Source organism: Entelurus aequoreus, linkage group LG09, assembly GCF_033978785.1.
Source record: "Entelurus aequoreus isolate RoL-2023_Sb linkage group LG09, RoL_Eaeq_v1.1, whole genome shotgun sequence".
Lineage (NCBI taxonomy): Eukaryota > Metazoa > Chordata > Actinopteri > Syngnathiformes > Syngnathidae > Entelurus > Entelurus aequoreus.
The window spans coordinates 68,227,221-68,247,985 of record NC_084739.1 but is presented as its reverse complement, the minus strand read 5'-3'; the positions used below and the strand labels follow the sequence as shown (position 1 = coordinate 68,247,985).

At 39.5% G+C, this 20,765-nt stretch overlaps 1 protein-coding gene across 1 annotated transcript in view; it reads left to right on the top strand.

Moving 5' to 3' along the window:
* Positions 1 to 20,765, top strand: part of LOC133657656 (glutamate receptor ionotropic, delta-1-like) — a 1,080,304-nt gene that overhangs the window by 1,032,255 nt on the left and 27,284 nt on the right. Inside the window, exons 10-13 of the mRNA XM_062059243.1 lie at positions 1,120 to 1,317; positions 5,649 to 5,979; positions 9,826 to 9,964; positions 15,048 to 15,243. Of these exons, the coding sequence (XP_061915227.1) occupies positions 1,120 to 1,317; positions 5,649 to 5,979; positions 9,826 to 9,964; positions 15,048 to 15,243 (864 nt within the window). The remainder of the gene's footprint in view (positions 1 to 1,119; positions 1,318 to 5,648; positions 5,980 to 9,825; positions 9,965 to 15,047; positions 15,244 to 20,765) is intronic.

Sequence of the window (20,765 nt, the reverse complement as noted above, 5' to 3'; positions counted from 1 at the left end):
AGTTTTCATCCAGGATGTCTCTGTACATTGCTGCATTCATCTTTCCCTCTATCCTGGCTAGTCTCTCAGTTTTCATCCAGGATGTCTCTGTACATTGCTGCATTCATCTTTCCCTCTATCCTGACTTGTCTCCCAGTTGGTTTTCATCCAGGATGTCTCTGTACATTTCTGCATTCATCTTTCCCTCCATCCCGACTAGTCTCCCAGTTGGTTTTCATCCAGGATGTCTCTGTACATTGCTACATTCCTCTTTTCCTCCATCCTGACTAGTCTCTCAGTAATTTTTCATCCAGGAAGTCTCTGTACATTGCTGCATTCATCTTTCCCTCTATCCCGACTAGTCTCCCAGTTGGTTTTCATCCAGGATGTCTCTGTACATTGCTACATTCCTCTTTTCCTCCATCCTGACTAATCTCTCAGTTATTTTTCATCCAGGAAGTCTCTGTACATTGCTGCACTCATCTTTCCCTCTATCCTGGCTAGTCTCTCAGTTTTCATCCAGGATGTCTCTGTACATTTCTGCATTCATCTTTCCATCTATTCTGACTAGTTTCTTAGTTATTTTTCATCCAAGATGTCTCTTTACATTGCTGCATTCATCTTTCCATCTATCCTGACTAGTCTTTCAGTTGGTTTTCATCCAGGATGTCTCTGTATGTTGCTGCATTCATATTTCCCTCTATCCTGACTAATGTCTCAGTTCGTTTTCATCCAGGATGTCTTTGTACATTGCTGCGTTCATCTTTCCCTCTATCCTGACTAGTCTCTCAGTTAGTTTTTCATCCGGGATGTCTCTGTACATTGCTGCGTTCATCTTTCCCTCTATCCTGACTATTCTCTCAGTTAGTTTTCATCCAGGAAGTGTCTGTACTTTGCTGAACCGGTCTAAGGAGATCCAGGTCAGGCCTCAGTGTGTGTAAGAGGTTTTTAAAGCATCAAGCTCACTATAAAACCATTCCACTCATAATATCATGTTGATGATTGCTACTGGTGGTGTGTCAGTGGAGGTGTGGAGTCCAAAAAGTGCATATTGTTGTTGAAGTGCTGGTGTTGTCTCCTGCAGAAGTGTGAGCCAAGCAGACATTTGGCTAATGAGACCCTCAATCCTCCTGTGAACAGGAAGAGCCTTTCGTGATGGTGGCAGAGAACATTCTGGGCCAGCCCAAGCGATACAAGGGCTTCTCCATGGACGTCCTGGACGCCCTGGCCAAGATCCTGGGCTTCAAGTACGACATCTACCAAGTGGCGGACGCCAAGTACGGCTCGGCGCTCCCTAACGGCTCCTGGAACGGCATGATGGGCGAGCTCATTGGCAAGGTTTGTGACGCCCTCCTTTTTCATCATTATCTCAGAGTCCAGACCTCATCCCCGGCGATCAACTTCTGGTGTTGCAATTATGGAGCTGCTGTGGAGGAGGAACACAAACACACCACAAGATGTTTATCTGCACGTCACTTTGTGAATTGTCCTTAATGGACTCACTGGTTACTTTCACTTTCCATTCAGACGCGTTTTTCTTTTCTTCCACCGACACTCACTCTTTTATGAAACATGACACTCCTGATGTCAGGAAGACCACTTTCACCAGGATGATCACTTTGTAAGGAAAACCTCTCTCTGCTGACCCATGCAATGTATGTATATATATATATATATATATATATATATATATATATATATATATATATATATATATATATATATATATATATATATATATATATATATATATATATATATATATATATATATATATATATCAGGCCTGGCCCTAACCAATCTGGCGCCCTAGGCAAGATTTTAGGTGGCGCCCCCCCACATCGGCAGTGAAGTGTATATACTCACAAGAAACCGAATAGCTTTGTCTTTGACCTTTTTTTTTTTACTTAAAGAAAGCAAATTAACATATGAGAATGTTATGTTATGATTATCTTTAACCGAATCACAGCAGTGCTCAAATTAAAAAAAGAGCATTCCCTCTCATGTGATATTGCTTAGTTAACATTAATGATGTGCACTTTAACAACTAGGCTTACAACTATACCTAATATATAAAGGGGTGGAAAAGTGACCATTACCTGCAGGGCAAACATTAGCTAACCAGAAGGCAATAACAATGTAAACAAAAACACCTGCTTAAAAGATCTAATACAAATGTCCCTGAGGAATGTAAGGTGGGAGTACTGTAATTACCTAACGTTACATTGTTATTTTCCATAACAATTTAGCCCCCTCCACAATATCAACCCGACGTTAAAACAGAACTAGCTATTTATTGATTAGCAATTGCCGAATCATGTAACATTAGCTTAATGCTAAAAGGCCAGGTTACTATCACATTCTGTAACAGACAAATAATTTCATGTAGGCTAACGTTACCTACCTGCTACCTCTGTCTTTTTCTCGTTTCTCCTCCTCTTCTTTTCTATTTTTTCTGGGCACCTGACAGTTTTGGCCATTTTGACATCTTGTGTTGATTTTTTGATGTGGTAAGAGTCATGATACGGGAAGGGAGGGGGCGCACCGTGCGGGGGAATGGGGGCGTAAGGTTGTAACAAATAATATTTCTATTAAATAGGCTTTACTTTGCATTTTAATTAACGTGGGATTATATTTTGTATTTAGAAATAATAGTACCAACTTTTTTTTTTTTTTTTCTCCAACATTTGTGGCACTGGCGTGGCGCCCCCTGGTGGACGGCGCCCTTAGCATTTGCCTATACAGCCTATGCCACGGGCCGGCCCTGATATATATATATATTAAAGGCCTACTGAAATGAATTGTTTTTATTTAAACGGGGATAGCAGATCCATTCTATGTGTCATACTTGATCATTTCGCAATATTGCCATATTTTTGCTGAAAGGATTTAGTAGAGAACAATGACGATAAAGTTCGCAACTTTTGGTCTCTGATAAAAAAAAAAGCCTTGCCCCTATCGGAAGTAGCGTGACGTAGTCCGTTGTTCGCCTCCTCGTATTTTCCTATTGTTTTCAATGCAGCTGGAGCGATTCGGACCGAGAAAGCGACGATTACCCCATTAATTTGAGCGAGGATGAAAGATTCTTGGATGAGGAACGTTAGAGTGACGGACTAGAATGCAGTGCAAGACATATCTTGTTTCACTCTGACCGTAACTTAGGTACAAGCTGGCTCATTGGATTCCACACTCTCTCCTTTTTCTATTGTGGATCACGGATTTGTATTTTAAACCACCTCGGATACTATATCCTCTTGAAAATGAGAGTCGAGAACGCGAAATGGACATTCACAGTGACTTTTATCTCCACGACAATACATCGGCGAAGCACTTTAGCTACGGAGCTAACATGATAGCATTGTGCTTAAATGCAGATAGAAACAAAAGAAATAAACCCCTGACTGGAAGGATAGACAGAAAATCAACAATACTATTAAACCATGGACATGTAAATACACGGTTAATAGATCTCAGCCTGGCATAGCTTAACAATGCTGTTTGCTAACGACGCCATTGAAGCTAACTTAGCAACCGGACCTCACAGAGCTATGATAAAAACATTAGCGCTCCACCTACACCAGTTCCAGCGATCGACAGAGCGACGAAAGACTTCACCCGATCATCCGTGCGGTTGGCGGCTAGCGTCGGCTAGCGCGTCTGCTATCCAAGTAAGTCCTCCTGGTTGTGTTGCTGCAGCCGGCCGCTAATACACCGATCCCACCTACAGCTTTCTTCTTTGCAGTCTTCATTGTTCATTAAACAAATTGCAAAAGATTCACCGACACAGATGTCCAGAATACTGTGGAATTTTGAGATGAAAACAGAGCTATTTTGTATTGTTTTCAATGGGGTACCGATACTTCTGTTTCACTGGCTACGTCACGCGCATACGTCATCATCCAAAGGCGTTTTCAACCGGAAGTTTAGCGGGAAATTTAAAATGGCACTTTATAAGTTAACCCGGCCGTATTGGCATGTGTTGCAATGTTAAGATGTCATCATTGATATATAAACTATCAGACTGCGTGGTCGCTAGTCGTGGCTTTCAGTAAGCCTTTAAGTGTACATACACTTGTAAAGAAAATCATGTCATGGCTGTCTTGAGTTTCCAATCATATCTACAACTCTTATTGTTTTGTGATGTAGTGATTGGAGCAAATACTTGTTGGTCACAAAAAAAAAACATTCATGAAGTTTGCTTCTTTTATGAATTTATTATGGGTCTACTGAAAATGTGAGGGTCAAAAGTATGTTAATATTTGCTTACATGTCCCTTGGCAAGTTGACCTGCAATAAGGCGCTTTTGGTCGCCATCCACAAGCTTCTGCTTGACCACTTGACCACTAAATTGCTGCGGTTCAGCTAAACGTGTTGCTTTTCTGACATGGACTTGTTTCTTCAGCATTGTCCACACCTTTAAGTCAGGACTTTGGGAAGGCCATTCTAAAACCTTCATTCTAGCCTGATTTAGCCATTCCTTTACCACTTTTGAGGTGTGTTTGGGGTCATTGTCCTGTTGGAACACTCAACAAGACCCAACCTCCGGGCTGATGATTTTAATTTGGAGTTAATCCTCCTTTTTCCTTGTCCCATTTAAAGAAGTAGTTCCATAGGCAGCAAAACAGGCCCAGAGCATAATACTACCACCACCATGCTTGACGGTAGGCATGGTGTTCCTGGGATTAAAGGCCTCCAAACACATTGCTGGGCATTGCGGCCAAACGGCTCCATTTTTAAGTTTCATCTGACCACAGAACTTTCCTCCAGAAGGTCTTATCTTTGTCCATGTGAAGTCAGATGAAACAAAAATGGAGCTGTTTGGGACAATGAAAAAGGAGGATTAGCTCCAAATTCTTCAGGACTAGCTAGAATCATCAGCCCGGAGGTTGGGTCTTGGGCGCGGTTGGGTGTTCCAACAGGACAATGACGCCAAACACACCTCAAAAGTGGTAAAGGAATGGCTAAATCAGGCTAGAATGAAGGTTTTAGAATGGCCTTCCCAAAGTCCTGACTTAAACGTCTGGACAATGCTGAAGAAACAAGTCCATGTCAGAAAAGCAACACATTTAGCTGAACTGCAGCAATTTTGTGGTCCAAAGTTCAAGCAGAAGCTTGTGGATGGCTACCAAAAGCGCCTTATTGCAGGTCAACTTGCCAAGGGACATGTAAGCAAATATTAACATTTCTGTACGTATACTTTTGACCCAGCACATTTGCTCACATTTCCAGTAAATTAAAAGGCATTGAAAATGGCATCGGCCCTGAAGGGAACGTCGGCCCTGCGCTCCTCGACTACGGTCTGCACCGGACCGAACAGCAGGACAGGTGTAACGACTGCAGTACAGGCCAAAATTTTGGACACACCTTCTCATTCATGTGTTCATTTTATTTATTTTCAAGACTATTTACATTGTAGATTGTCACATCAAAACTATGAATGAACACATGTGGAGTTATGTACTTAACAACAAAAAAGGTGAAATAACCGAAAACATGTTTTATATTCTAGTTTCTTCAAAATAGCCACACTTTGCTCTGATTACTGCTTTGCACACTCTTGGCATTCTCTCCATGAGCTTCAAGAGGTAGTCACCTAATAGGGTTTTCACTTCACAGGTGTCATAGTTTTGACGATTATTATTATTATTATTATGTCTTGTCCTGGACAGAAGGCGGACGTGGCGGTGTCGGCCATCACCATCACACCAGAGCGTGAGAGAGTGGTGGACTTCAGCAAGCGCTACTTGGACTACTCGGTCGGGATCCTCATGCGAAAGTCCGAGGAGAAGATCAACATCTTCTCCCTGCTGGCGCCCTTTGACCTCGCCGTGTGGGCCTGCATCGCCGCCGCCATCCCGGTGGTGGGCGTCATGATCTTTCTGCTCAGGCGCATCCAGGCGGTGCGTTGCCAGAAGAACACGGGCGGCCACCCGCCACCCTCCGTCACCACGTCGCTGCAGAGCGCCATCTGGATCGTCTACGGCGCCTTTGTCCAGCAAGGTATGGTATCAGTACTGTAGCTCTGTCCAGTATGGTATGGTATCAGTACTGTAGCTTTGTCCAGCAAGGTATGGTATCAGTACTGTAGCTTTGTCCAGTATGGTATGGTATCAGTACTGTAGCTTTGTCCAGTATGGTATGGTATCAGTACTGTAGCTTTGTCCAGCAAGGTATGGTATCAGTACTGTAGCTTTGTCCAGTATGGTATGGTATCAGTACTGTAGCTTTGTCCAGTATGGTATGGTATCAGTACTGTAGCTTTGTCCAGCAAGGTATGGTATCAGTACTGTAGCTTTGTCCAGCAAGGTATGGTATCAGTACTGGAGCTTTGTCCAGTGTGGTATCAGTACTGTAGCTTTGTCCAGTATGGTATCAGTACTGGAGCTTTGTCCAGTATGGCATGGTATCAGTACTGTAGCTTTGTCCAGCAAGGTATGGTATCAGTACTGTAGCTTTGTCCAGTGTGGTATCAGTACTGTAGCTTTGTCCAGTATGGTATCAGTACTGGAGCTTTGTCCAGTATGGTATGGTATCAGTACTGTAGCTTTGTCCAGCAAGGTATGGTATCAGTACTGTAGCTTTGTCCAGCAAGGTATGGTATCAGTACTGGAGCTTTGTCCAGCAAGGTGTGGTATCAGTACTGTAGCTTTGTCCAGTATGGTATCAGTACTGTAGCTTTGTCCAGTATGGTATCAGTACTGGAGCTTTGTCCAGCAAGGTATGGTATCAGTACTGTAGCTTTGTCCAGTATGGTATCAGTACTGGAGCTTTGTCCAGCAAGGTATGGTATCAGTACTGTAGCTTTGTCCAGTATGGTATCAGTACTGTAGCTTTGTCCAGTATGTTATGGTATCAGTACTGTAGCTTTGTCCAGCAAGGTATGGTATCAGTACAGTAGCTTTGTCCAGCAAGGTGTGGTATCAGTAATGTAGCTTTGGATGGACTTTTTAGTCACCTCATTTCCTCCTGTACTTGGTATCATTACAGTGGATGTCAGGTGTGGATCCACCCATGGCATTTGTTTACATTGTGACGGTGGTGAGCTATTGTATCCTCCTATGGTGTGTAGTGAATGCTTTTCCATTCCTCGTCCTCCAGTGATAATGCTACTTGTAAGAAACTCACTTTATTTGTCGCCGTGGAGGCCAGGATTAGGGATTTAGAAGTAGCTAAAACACTGCGGGTGGACGTTAGCCGCCAGCTAGCTTGCCATGTCTTTGAAGCACCTCTTCCTGAGGGTGTTTCAGAGTTTGCCGCTGATCTAGTGACACATGCAGATAATATAATTATAATGGGGGATCACGTCTTTATCTTTACTTTTTACACCAAAATGCGTCCGTTCTCCCTTTTCTGTCTACACACTGTGTCTGCTTGTAAGTACTCTGTGTGTGTGCGCTGCCCAACATGCTCCTCTGCTCGTAAAACCGGTACTATGTTAGTGCTACACTGAATGCAGACTTTTATTTACCTTTATTTAATATCAATAATGTGTTTTTTTTTTAAATCCGTCCTTCGTCATGTCTTTATTGAACCATAGGCAACATCCCATAATAAGTGCAGTTCCCCTTTAAGACATGAGTCACCCCCACAATGCACACCTTGCATGTTCCTGAAGGTGTCCTTCCTCCCGGACGTCACATTTTTGGATGAAGGAGCACCCCGGCTGCGGAGCTTGTTGGCCAAAAAAAGATAGATTGTGTGTTTTCTCCTCCGCCTTTTTTTACTTTTTGTCAAGTAGACTGTTTCTTTTCCGGGATGACTGGGGTCAGTGAGCGGAGGATGAGAGTGCTGATGCATGGTCTGGGTCAGTCCTGGGTTCAGTCCAAGTATCGACCCATAGCTCCTTTCCGGACGCACAGGCTGCCAGAGCGGCGAATAGAAACAAGGAAACAGGCTTGTGATAAAAAGTGGATTTCAGGAAAAGAAGCACATCTCGGGTCGGATCACTCGGAGCCACTCGAGATGAAAACCACTGCTGCTCGAGCGCCGCGCCTCCCACGAGGCTTTTCTCTTCCGCCTCTTACATAGTTACATTAAAGACACTGTGTGATTAGTCACATAGTTACATTAAATACACAGTGTGATTAGTCACATAGTTACATTAAATACACTGTGTGATTAGTCACATAGTTACATTAAAGACACTGTGTGATTAGTCACATAGTTACATTAAAGACACTGTATGATTAGTCACATAGTTACATTAAAGACACTGTATGATTAGTCATATTTTTTTTAGGGGGGGAGGGTTATTTATTTTTTATTTTTTATTTGTTTTTGTTTGTTTGTTTGTTTGTTTGGGGGAAGTGTCTGTTTCTCAGTACCTGTATTATGATTTCCGTACCAAATGAATAAATAAATGTTTTAAGAAGCAAAAAAAAAAAAAAAAAGACTATTTTTTTTTAGTCAGTTCAAATGAAGGACAGGCGATGAGGAGTTATTATTTTTTTGACTTTTTATTTTTTATTTATTTGTATTTTTTTTATTGTTTTATTTTCATTTATTTTTTTGGGTGGGGGGTGTGTTTCTCAGTACCTGTATTATGACACCCTATCAAATGAATAAGGAATATTATAACAGAAAAAGCTTTTTTTTTTCTTTAAAAGCTGAAAAAAAATAAAGAAAAAAAAAATTAATTATTTTTAACTTTTTTCTGGGGTTATGGGGGGGGGGTATTATTATTATTATTATGTATATATATATATATATATATATATATATATATATATATTTTATATATATTTTTTTTAGAGGGTGGGGGGGAGTGTGTGTTTCTCAGTACCTGTATTATGATTTCCCTATCAAATGAATAAGGAATATTATAACAGAAAAAGCATAAAAGAAATAAAGAAAAAAGACTATTAATTATTTTTTACTTTTTTCCGGGGTTATCTGGGGGTATTATTTATTTTATTTTAATTTATTTTATTTTATTTTATTATTTTTAAATTTGTACTTTTTTACAGGATTATTGGGGGGGGGAGGGGTTATATTTATTTATTTATTTATTAAATGATTTATTTATTTAATTTTTAAATTTTATTTTATTTTTTTTAAATTTTTTATTAATTATTTTTTTTATTATTATTTTTTTTTTCTATTTTATTTTATTTATTTATTTATTTTTTTAGGTGGTGGGGGGAGTGTTTCTCAGTACCTGTATTATGATTTCCCTATCAAATGAATAAGGAATATTATAACAGAAAAAGCTTTTTTTTCTTTAAAAGCTGAAAAAAAAAAAAGAAAAAGAAAAATATTATTTTAAACTTTTTTCTGGGGTTATGGGGGGGGGTATTATTATTATTATTATGTTGTTTTTTTTTTATTTAATTTTTTTTATATATTTTTTTTAGAGGGTGGGGGGAGTGAGTGTTTCTCAGTACCTGTATTATGATTTCCCTATCAAATGAATAAGGAATATTATAACAGAAAAAGCATTAAAATAAATAAAGAAAAAAGACTATTAATTATTTTTTACTTTTTTCCAGGGTTATGTGGGGGTATTATTCATTTATTTATTTTATTTTATTTTATTTTATTATTTTTAAATTTGTACTTTTTTACAGGGTTATTGGGGGGGAGGGGTTATATTTATTTATTTATTAAATGATTTATTTATTAAATGTTTTAATTTTTTTTTTTTTTTTTTTTTTTTTTTTTTTTTTTTTCTATTTTATTTTATTTATTTATTTATTTTTTTAGGTGGTGGGGGGAGTGTGTGTTTCTCAGTACCTGTCTTATGATTTCCCTATCAAATGAATTAATACATATTTAAAAAAAGGCTATTAATGGCAGCAGACACGTTCCTGCAGACGGTTGACCATGTTCTTGCGTGCTGTGACGCAGGCGGCGACTCCATCCTGGGATCGGTGGCTCTGAGGATCGTGATGGGCAGCTGGTGGCTCTTCACACTCATCGTGTGCTCGTCCTACACCGCCAACCTGGCCGCCTACCTCACCGTGTCCCGCATGGACAACGCCGTACGGTAAGACCACACCTGGCACAGGATTCTTCCTCCTGGTGTCCAAACTGGTGGGAATGCAAAATATGACACAGCAAAAGTGTGCTGAAACTGTCTTTAGGCTGCTGAAGTTTGCAAAGTTAGTCTCCGGCAGAGCTCACATGCGTAAAGAAGCTCATCCCTCACACGGCCGATCAATAACGCCTCCAAATATTCTGCAGCCAAACGTCTTTTCTGCTCTAAAAAACATTACAGTCCCTCTCGTCCCACGCGGAGAAGCCAAAGGAGAAGAAGAGAAGTGACAGGCGCCGTAAAAAACGTCACATTTTACCAAGTGGACCGAACAAGGTGCAGTTTGTGTCCCCGTGTAGTTCAATTGGAAAACAATAAAGCTCTTTTACGGCCGTGCCAGTAATCAATCCCTTATCTTCCTCGAGAGGCTGTCATACTGCCAAAAAGTACAAGCCCGGGGAGGAAGGGCCACAAATGGGCCACAATATGACGGTACAAGTGCTCAGTGAGGCACTTCACGTGTCTCCATAGAGCACAGACTTACAAGGAATGCAATAAAATGCAATCAAACAACTAGAAAAGGTTTATGGGCCTGCTATCTGTGCCCCAGACCACGCTATGGGCCTGCTATCTGTGCCCCAGACCACGCTATGGGCCTGCTATCTGTGCCCCGGACCACGCTATGGGCCTGCTATCTGTTCCCCGGACAACGCTATGGGCCTGCTATCTGTGCCCCGGACCACGCTATGGGCCTGCTATCTGTTCCCCGGACTACGCTAAGGGCCTGCTATCTGTGCCCCGGACCTCTAACCGGGGGTCGTCGGAAGCCACCGTGCTTTGAAGATGCTGCCGAGTGTCTGAATCCGAGAGTTCTGTACAAAATGAGCTACAGAGCTAGCCTAAAACGTTAGCATGTTCACATTAAATTGCTAAAATTTAGCATGTGTGCAAACATTAGCATGATAACAGTTAGCATGTTTCATATACCAAGTTATACGACTCAAAGGTGTGTGGCTGCGGAAATAGAGAAACAAGTGTAAAAATAGATGGAAAAGTTTGCATGCTTCAGTTAGCTTTGCCAGCATGCTATCGTTTGCATGCTAACAGTTAACACGTGTCACATACCAAGTCGTAGGACTCTGAGGTAAACGGTGGCAAAACTAGCTGAAATTGTTAGCATGCTAATGTTAGCGTGCAAGCAAGATAGCGTAAAGATGCTAACAGTTAGCTCATGTCACATACCAAGTTATATGAATCTGAGGTGTATGGGTAGGGAATTAGAAGGGAAAAAAGAGTATAATTATATTTTAAAAAATTAGCACTTTAATGTTAGCATGCTAGCATTAGCATGCTAGCAGTTAACAAGTTTTATATACCAAGTTACATGACTCTGAGGTAAACGGTGGCAAAACTAGCTCAAAAGGTTAGCATGCTAATTTTAGTGTGCTAGCAAGCTAACATTAAGATGCTAACAGTTAGCTCATGTCATATACCAAGTTATATGACTAAGGTGTATGGCTGGGGAATTAGAGGGGAAAAAAAGAGTAAAATTATCTAAAAAAAAATAAAGTTAGCACTTTAATGTTAGCATGCTAGCATTAGCATGCTAGCAGTTAACAAGTTTTATATACCAAGTTACATGACTCTGAGGTAAACGGTGGCAAAACTAGTAAAAAAGATTAGCATGCTAATTTTAGCGTGCTAGCAAGCTAACATTAAGATGCTAACAGTTAGCTCATGTCATATACCAAGTTATATGACTCTAAGGTGTATGGCTGGGGAATTAGAGGGAAAAAAAGAGTAAAATTATCTAAAAAAAATAAATGTAGCACTTTAATGTTAGCATGCTAACATTAAAATGCTAGTAGTTAACAAGTGATACACACCAAGTTACATGACTCTCGGGTAAACGGTTACAAAATTAGCTCAAAAAGCTAGCACTTTAATGTTAGCATGCTAATGTAAACATGCTAACATGTTAGCATGTTTCACATACCAAGTTATATGACTGTCAGACTGTTTGACTGCAGAATTGGATAAAAAATAAGGGTAAAATTTGCACCAAAAAAAAGTGAGCACTTTAATGTTAGCATGCTAGCAAGCTAATGTTAAGATGCTAACAGTTAGCTTGTGTCATTTACCAAGTTGTATGACCCTAAGGTGTATGGCTAGGGAATTAGAGGGGGAAAAAAAGAGTGAAATTAGCTAAAAAAGTTAGCACTGTAATGTTAGCATGTTAACATTAGCATTCTAGCAGTTAACAAGTAATACACACCAAGTTACATGACTCTGGGGTAAACAGTTACAAATTTAGCTAAAAAAGCTAGAACTTTAATGTTAGCATGCTAACGCAAACATGCTAACATTTAGCATGTTTCACATACCAAGTTTTATGACTGTAAGACTGTATGACTGCAGATTAGAAAAAAAAGTACAAAATGTGCAAAAAAAAATAAAATTGAGCACTTTAATGTTAGCATGCGAGCAAACTAATGTTAAGATGCTAACGGTTAGCTTGTGTCATATACCAAGTTGTATGACTCTAAGGTGTATGGCTAGGGAATTAGAGGGACAAAAGATTAAAATTAGCTAAAAAAGTTAGCACTTTAAGCAGTTAACAAGTTTTACATACCAAGTTACATGACTCTGGGGTAAACAGTTACAAAATTATCTCAAAAAGCTATCACTTTAATGTTAGCATGCTAATGTAAACATGCTAACAGTTAGCATGTTTCACATACCAAGTTATATGACTGTAAGACTGTATGACTGCAGAAGTGGATTTAAAAAAGTGTAAAATTTGCACCAAAAAAAAACGAGCACTTTCATGTTAGCATGCTAGCAAGCTAATTTTAAGATTCTAACAGTTAGCTTGTGTCATTTACCAAGTTGTATGACTCTAAGGTGTATGGCTAGGGAATTAGAGGGGAAAAAAAGAGTGAAATTAGCTAAAAAAATAAAGTTAGCACTTTAATGTTAGCATGCTAATTTGTATTTTTACAAATACCTCAGTAAATTCACCAAAACATCACCGTGGAGTTATTGATTCTGTTTAGCTGATTGGAGAGCTAGCTTGCGCAGCTAGTGGGTCCATGACCATGACTTCTGTTTTGTTTGAGCAGCCGTTTTACTGCCTTGTTACAGACACTGTTTGGAAACAATTAAGGTATGTAAATAAACATTTACAGAATATTTCAGTGTAAATAAGTCATTTCACAACAAGTATATATCTGCGACTTATAGTCCGGTGCGACTAATATATGGACAACTAATTCTACATAATAATATATTAGGTGCCAATAAATAGTTAGCCCGCATAAATTCCCAAATTCTGTGGATTGTGGTGCCTAAATGTTGCAGCTGTGATGGTGTGGCGTGCAGAGGTGACAGGTGCAGCTGGTGAAGACCATGCAGATCCACTCAAGAGGACTCTGAGTGCTGGTTTAATGCTCACTGATTGGGCTTGGAGTGAAACCAAAACACAGCCTTGAAAAAATGCTGTCAGACTGTGTTCACACCTGGAGCCTTTTCAGACATGTATGAAAAACTGATGTTTTGTTTTAATGTGGTTTGTGTAGGAGGACAAACATTACACAAAACCTTCCTAATTGTTAGAATTCTCAGTGTTTATATCAAACATGCGTCATCGATGAGAGTATTTGGCGAGCGCTGTTTTGTCCTACTAATTTCATCAGTCCTTAAACTCACCACAGTTGTGTGGACTGTGAGGCAACGGTTTGTTTACATGTACAACTTTCTCCCACGCTGCCACAGAAAGATGTGTTTTATGCCACTCCTTCTTTGTCTCATTTTGTCCACCAAACTTTTAATGCTATGCGTGAATGCACAAAAGGGAGCTTTGTTGATGTTATTATTTATATATATATATATATATATATATATATATATATATATATATATATATATATATATATATATATATATATATATATATATATATATATATATATATATATATATATATATATATATATATATATATATATATATATATATATATATGTGTATGTATATATATATATATATGTGTATGTATATATATATATATATATGTGTATGTATATATATATATAATTATATATATATATATATATATATATTTTATTTTTTTTATATGTATACAGTATATATATATACAGTATATATATATATATATGTATGTATATATATGTGTACACATATACAATTTTATATACATATATATATATATATATATATATATATGTATATATATATATATATATATATATATATATATATATATATATATATATATATATATATATATATGTATGTATGTATATATATGTATATATATGTACATATATAAATTTGTATATACATATATATATATATACACATATGTATACATAAAAGTATATTTATATAGACATATATATATATATATATATATATATATATATATATATATATATATATATATATATATATATATATATATATATATATATATATATATATACATATACATATATATGTATATGTATTTATATATATATATATATATATATATATATATAAATACATATACATACATATATATATATATATATATACTGTATATAATATACACAAACATAAGTGTGTATATATATATATATATATATATATATATATATATATATATATATATATATATATATATATATATATATATATATATATATAGCTGCCACAAGTGATTGGAAGATTCGGGCAGAGGTCTGGGCACTCAGGCTTTTGTGATTTAGACCTAATCTCAAACTGGACAACATCTTGGAGACCGTCTGCTCTGCATGGCAAAGTATGACGAATTTGAGGACCAGAAGTCAACAATTAGAGTGAAAAGTTAACTTTAGTTTTCTCTCGCCCAGACAAAAACATTCCAATCAGGATTGTTTTCCCGGGCTGCAAGCAACCTGCGTCGAGATTTACACATGTTGTTGTTGTTGACTTCTGTCGGACTGCGTCATGGCGTTTGTGACAGCACCAAGCTGGCCAACAGCCACTCAGCCACGGAAAATACACACCTTTTGAAGTGCAATGACGGTAAAGTCCTATCCCACCCCTCCAGGTCTTTCCAGGACCTGTCCAAGCAGGTGGACCTGGTGTACGGCACGGTGAGGGACTCTGCGGTGTACGACTACTTCCAGGCCAAAGGCACCAACCCTCTGGAGCAGGACAGCACCTTTGCTGACCTCTGGAAGACGGTCAACAAGAACAACGGCTTGGAAAACTCCGTCTCTGGCCCCGAAGAAGGCATCAAGAAGGTAACACGTTCCTCTAGTCTTTGGTCAAGAACCTTGGCTCCACGTCTTGAGTGTTGTGAAATCTTCTCGCCACAAACGCTCTTTATAACATATTTATATTGAGGCTTATTTTTCCAAATATCAATTCTAGCCAAGTAATATTTGATGAGGCCTCCTCTGCTCTCTGTCCATCAAGCCTGCTAACTACCGGGGGCCCCTGGGGGCCGCAGAAGATGCAATCCATAATTCAACAAATATCAATGAAGTCCGCATATCTAAGGAGTCGAGAGCTCCTCATTTGTACACTACTTTATTTTTCATATTTCTGCTAACATTTCTGTGTGCTGACTTTTCTACACCTCCAATGCAAACATACCAATATGGTCATAGAACCGTTGGTAGTAGCATGTCAAATATATGCTTGCTTTAGAGATTGAAGCAGGGGTTTGTGTGGAATTTCCACATGTTGGCGGTTTGGGTTGCCCAGTGAAAGGTTGTACAAATACTTTCAAGTTAAAATCATTGTGTACCGCTCACATGTCTCGGAAACACAGGGCTTTTGCAGATACTCGGTACGGTGGTGAAGTGCTTAACACTCGTGCCTCACAGTGAGAAGGTCCTGGGTTCGATCCCCGGGCTCGGGGTCTTTCTGTGTGGGGTTTGCATGTTCTCCCCGTGGCTGCGAGGGTTCCGTCCGGGCACTCCGGCTTTCTCCCACCTCCCAAGACATGCACCTGGGGATAGGCCCCTCCCACCCCCAAGGACATGCACCTGGGGATAAACCCCTTCTACCCCCAAAGGCATGCACCTGGGGATAGGCCCCTCCCACCCCCAAGGACATGCACCTGGGGATAAAACCCCTCCCACTCCCAAAGGCATGCACCTGGGGATAGGCCCCTCCCACCCCCAAGGACATGCACCTGGGGATAAAACCCCTCCCACTCCCAAAGGCATGCACCTGGGGATAGGCCCCTCCCACCCCCAAGGACATGCACCTGGGGATGAAACCCCTCCCACTCCCAAAGGCATGCACCTGGGGATAGGTCCCTCCCACCCCCAAGGACATGCACCTGGGGATAAAACCCCTTCTACCCCCAAAGGCATGCACCTGGGGACAGGCCCCTCCCACTCCCAAAGACATGCACCTGGGGATAGGCCCCTCCCACTCCCAAAGACATGCACCTGGGGATAGGCCCCTCCCACTCCCAAAGACATGCACCTGGGGATAGGCCCCTCCCACCCCCAAAGACAGGCACCTGGGGATAAGCCCCTTTCCACCTCCAGAGACATGCACCTGGGGATAGGCCCCTCCACTCCCAAATACATGCACCTGGAGACAGGCCCCTCCCACCTCCAAAGACATGCACCTGGGGACAAGGCCCCCCCCCCACCTCCAAAGACATGCACCTGGGGATAGGCCTACTTTTTTAGCACATTTTAGACTTGTTTCCTCGAATTCCCCAGCCATACACCTTAGAGTCATATAACTTGGTAGGTGACACAAGCTGACTGTTAGCATGCTAACGTTTGCTTGCTAACATGCTAACATTAGCATGCTAACTTTTTGAACTATTTTTGCAACCGTTTACACCAGAGTCATATAACTTGGTATGTGACATTTGTTAACTATTAACACGCAATCAATAGCATGTTGGCAAGCTAGCTTAAGCATGCTACGTTTTTCATCTAATTTTACACTTGTTTTGTCTATTTTCGCAGCCACACACCTTTGAGTCATATAACGTGGTATGTGACACAAGCTAACCTTAGCTTGCTAACATGCTAACATTAGCATGCTAACTTTTTGAGCTAGTTTTGCAACCGCTGACACCAGCATCATATAACTTGGTATGTGACATTCGCCAACAGTTGCAAACGATAGCATGCTGGCAAGCTAACTTAAGCGTGCTAAGTTTTTCATCTAATTTTACACTTTTTTTTCTCTATTTTCGCAGCCATACACCTTTGAGTCATATAACTTGGTATATGAACCATGCCAACTGCTATCATGCTCCCGTTTGCACACATGCTAAATGTAAGCATGCTAATGTTTTAGGCTAGCTGTGTCGCTCATTTTGTACCGATACACCTAAAACTCTCGGATTCAGACACTCGGCACCATCTTCAAAGCACGGCGGCTTCCGACGGTCCGGGGCACAGATAGCAGGCCCATCAAAATGTCCGCAGGAATTTTCTAGTTATACTTTTCTAATGTTCTTGTGGCCAGACAATATTTTCGGTATATGAGATGGATTTTTTTACCTGACATGTTTGGACTGTCATCTGTAGTCTTCTTCAGATATACCCAAAATATTGCCTGACGACAAGAACATTTGAAAAGTATACTGTATGAACCTTTTTGAGGTACCCGTAATGATGTTTTTTGTTTGATTTGCAGCTCTGCCATTTTATTACCCAGCAAATAGCGAAATAAGGTTCCTCCTTGAGTGTGTGTGCTTTTTACAACAATGAGACAACTTTCCAACTTTGGCTAATGAGACGTGAGGTGAAAAGGTTTGTTGTCGTCTGTGGAAATACTCGGCGTGTTGAGGACACCACTGGCAAGAGCGTCGTTGCGTCAACAAACAAAAACCCGAAAGGATTCCAGTCCCATCCTCGTCTTCTTTGCGTTCAGTCGGCGCTCGCGGCTCTTGTGTCTTATGTCTGAAAAGTAACTTTTCATCATCTTTGTCGGTAGTTGGGGCTCTACGTTGGCTAGATTTACGGTTAAAAGGTGTGACGCGGGGAGAGAAGATGTTGAAATTGACGGAAGGAGATTTTTTACATATATCCATATTTAAGTGTTACTTCTTTACTTCCATAGTCATATTACAAAATAGCTAGTATTCTTCATTCTTTCTCTCTCATAGTAATGTGTGTCGGCCTTCTAGCACTGGAATGCAGGGAGTAGAGATAACTCAGGGAGTAGTCAAAACAACGAGGACTTCCGGGGGTTTGGAGGGGAGATCGATCTAGGCTGGGCTAGGAAACGCTTCTGTACTGGATGGGTCTCACGTTTATTGTCAAAGCTTTGAGAATAAACCACAAAATAACAACTACTGCCTGGTGATCAATTTAAACTCCAGCTTATGTGCCATAAAAATAACTTGGGAGTGACCAGCACCTTAAAATCCCTGAGAGGAAGAGCTGGTCAACGCAACAATTTGGGGGCTCGTCCGGGATTTGAACCCGGGACCTCTCGCAAGTGAGGTCCCGTGTCAGGTTCAAACACTGATGACATCTAATAATCAGACAAGAAGCAAGGAATCATGCAGAGACAGAGTTCAATTTAGCTCATGAGGAGACACGTGTTTTGGGCTGTATTCTAGTTACAGATCCAAACTACGTTCTAAAAGTCCAGCCCGCCTGCTTCCTCTATTTATTTGGAAGGTCCCTGTTACATCACTGATGCTGTCGCTGAGGGGAGGGGGTAATCTCGACAACTCCAGTTAGACACAATATATGATTATAGAATGAATGAAAATTAGTTGACGGAGGTGATGTCGCCTTGTCTCTGCTCTGTCTGCGTCACGGCGGTGTTCGGCCTTGGCAGTCAGCAGACCGAGTCTGGACACAACACTGATAGAGACGGCTGGCAATCTTTTGGATTGCCAGCTTTGCACAGATACAAAAATCTAACTTGAGCACAATAGCTAATAACTATAGCAGGGGTCACCAACCTTTTTGAAACCAAGAGCTACTTCTTGGGTACTGATTAATGCGAAGGGCTACCAGTTTGATACACACTTAAATAAATTGCCAGAAATAGCCAATTTGCTCAATTTACCTTTAACTCTATGTTATTATTAATAATTAATGATATTTACACTTAATTGAACGGTTTAAAAGAGTAGAAAAAACGAAAAAAATGACAATTAAATTTTGAAACATAGTTTATCTTCAATTTCGACTCTTTAAAATTCAAAATTCAACTGAAAAAACTAGCTAATTCGAATCTTTTTGAAAAAATAAAAAAAAGAATTTATGGAACATCATTAGTAATTTTTCCTGATTAAGATTAATTTTAGAATTTTGATGACATGTTTTAAATAGGTTAAAATCTAATCTGCACTTTGTTAGAATATATAACAAATTGGACCAAGCTATATTTCTAACAAAGACAAGTCATTATTTCTTCTAGATTTTCCAGAACAAAAATTTTAAAATAAATTCAAAAGACTTTGAAATAAGATTAAAATTTGATTCTACAGATTTTCTAGATTTTTCCAGAATATTTTTTTTGAATTTTAATCATGATAAGTTTGAAGAAATATTTCACAAATATTCTTCGTCGAAAAAACAGAAGCTAAAATGAAGAATTAAATCAAAATGTATTTATTATTCTTTACAATAAAAAAAATGTACTTGAACATTGATTTCAATTGTCAGGAAAGAAGAGGAAGGGATTTAAAAGGTAAAAAGGTATCTGTGTTTAAAAATCCTAAAATCATTTTTAAGGTTGTATTTTTTCTCTAAATTTGTCTTTCTGAAAGTTATAAGAAGCAAAGTGAAAAAACTAATGAATTTATTTAAACAAGTGAAGACCAAGTCTTTAAAATATTTTCTTGGATTTTCAAATTTTATTTGAGTTTTGTCTCTCTTAGAATTAAAAATGTCGGGCGAAGCGAGACCAGCTTGCTAGTAAATAAATACAATTTAAAAAGTAGAGGCAGCTCACTGGTAAGTGCTGCTATTTGAGCTATTTTTAGACTCATCTGGTCCTTACGGGCTACCTGGTGCCCGCGGGCACTGCGTTGGTGACCCCTGAACTATAACAACGGACTTTAAGCATACTAAAGTTGTGTGATTACTTTACACATAATTATTCTACCAGTTCCACTGTAATTGGAATGTATCGACCAGGGGAAAGGTCACCAAAGTCCAGAAAAGGATGCAATGACACGAATGCAGCACTTCATTTTCATTCAACCTAATAAAGAATCCTCCAACGCCACTTTGCGCTTCAAATAATGCAGCTCCGGTACATTGCTAATTGAAAAAAGATTCAAAGAAGTCTTATTTATGTTGTATATTTATGCCAGTGCCGTATTTGTCTTAGATATATTCATATTCCTACGACGACTTCTTTATTCGTCTTCCATCTTATTCTGCCGCGATTAATGCGAGGCAAACCGGCCAATGAACCCCGACATATCTTAATTCGTCGGAAAGGTCTCGATTGCGCCGACGCCGGTATTTATAGTTGGGAACATTGCGTGTTACCGTGGCGACGCTATTCTGGAAACAAATTTAAAATGGGCCGATTGAAATGGAACCCACTCTTTTATAATGCAGCAGAATGCAAACAAATACGTTCATGTAGCTCGCTGCTTAACGTCTCATTTTGTCCACACATTTGTCTACTTTAACCCTGGCTAAAAAGGTTTTAAAGGCCTACTGAAAGCCACTACTACCGACCACGCAGTCTGATAGTTTATATATCAATGATGAAATCTTAACATTGCAACACATGCCAATACGGCCGGGTTAACTTATAAAGTGACATTTAAAACTTCCCGGGAAATATCCGGCTGAAACGTCGC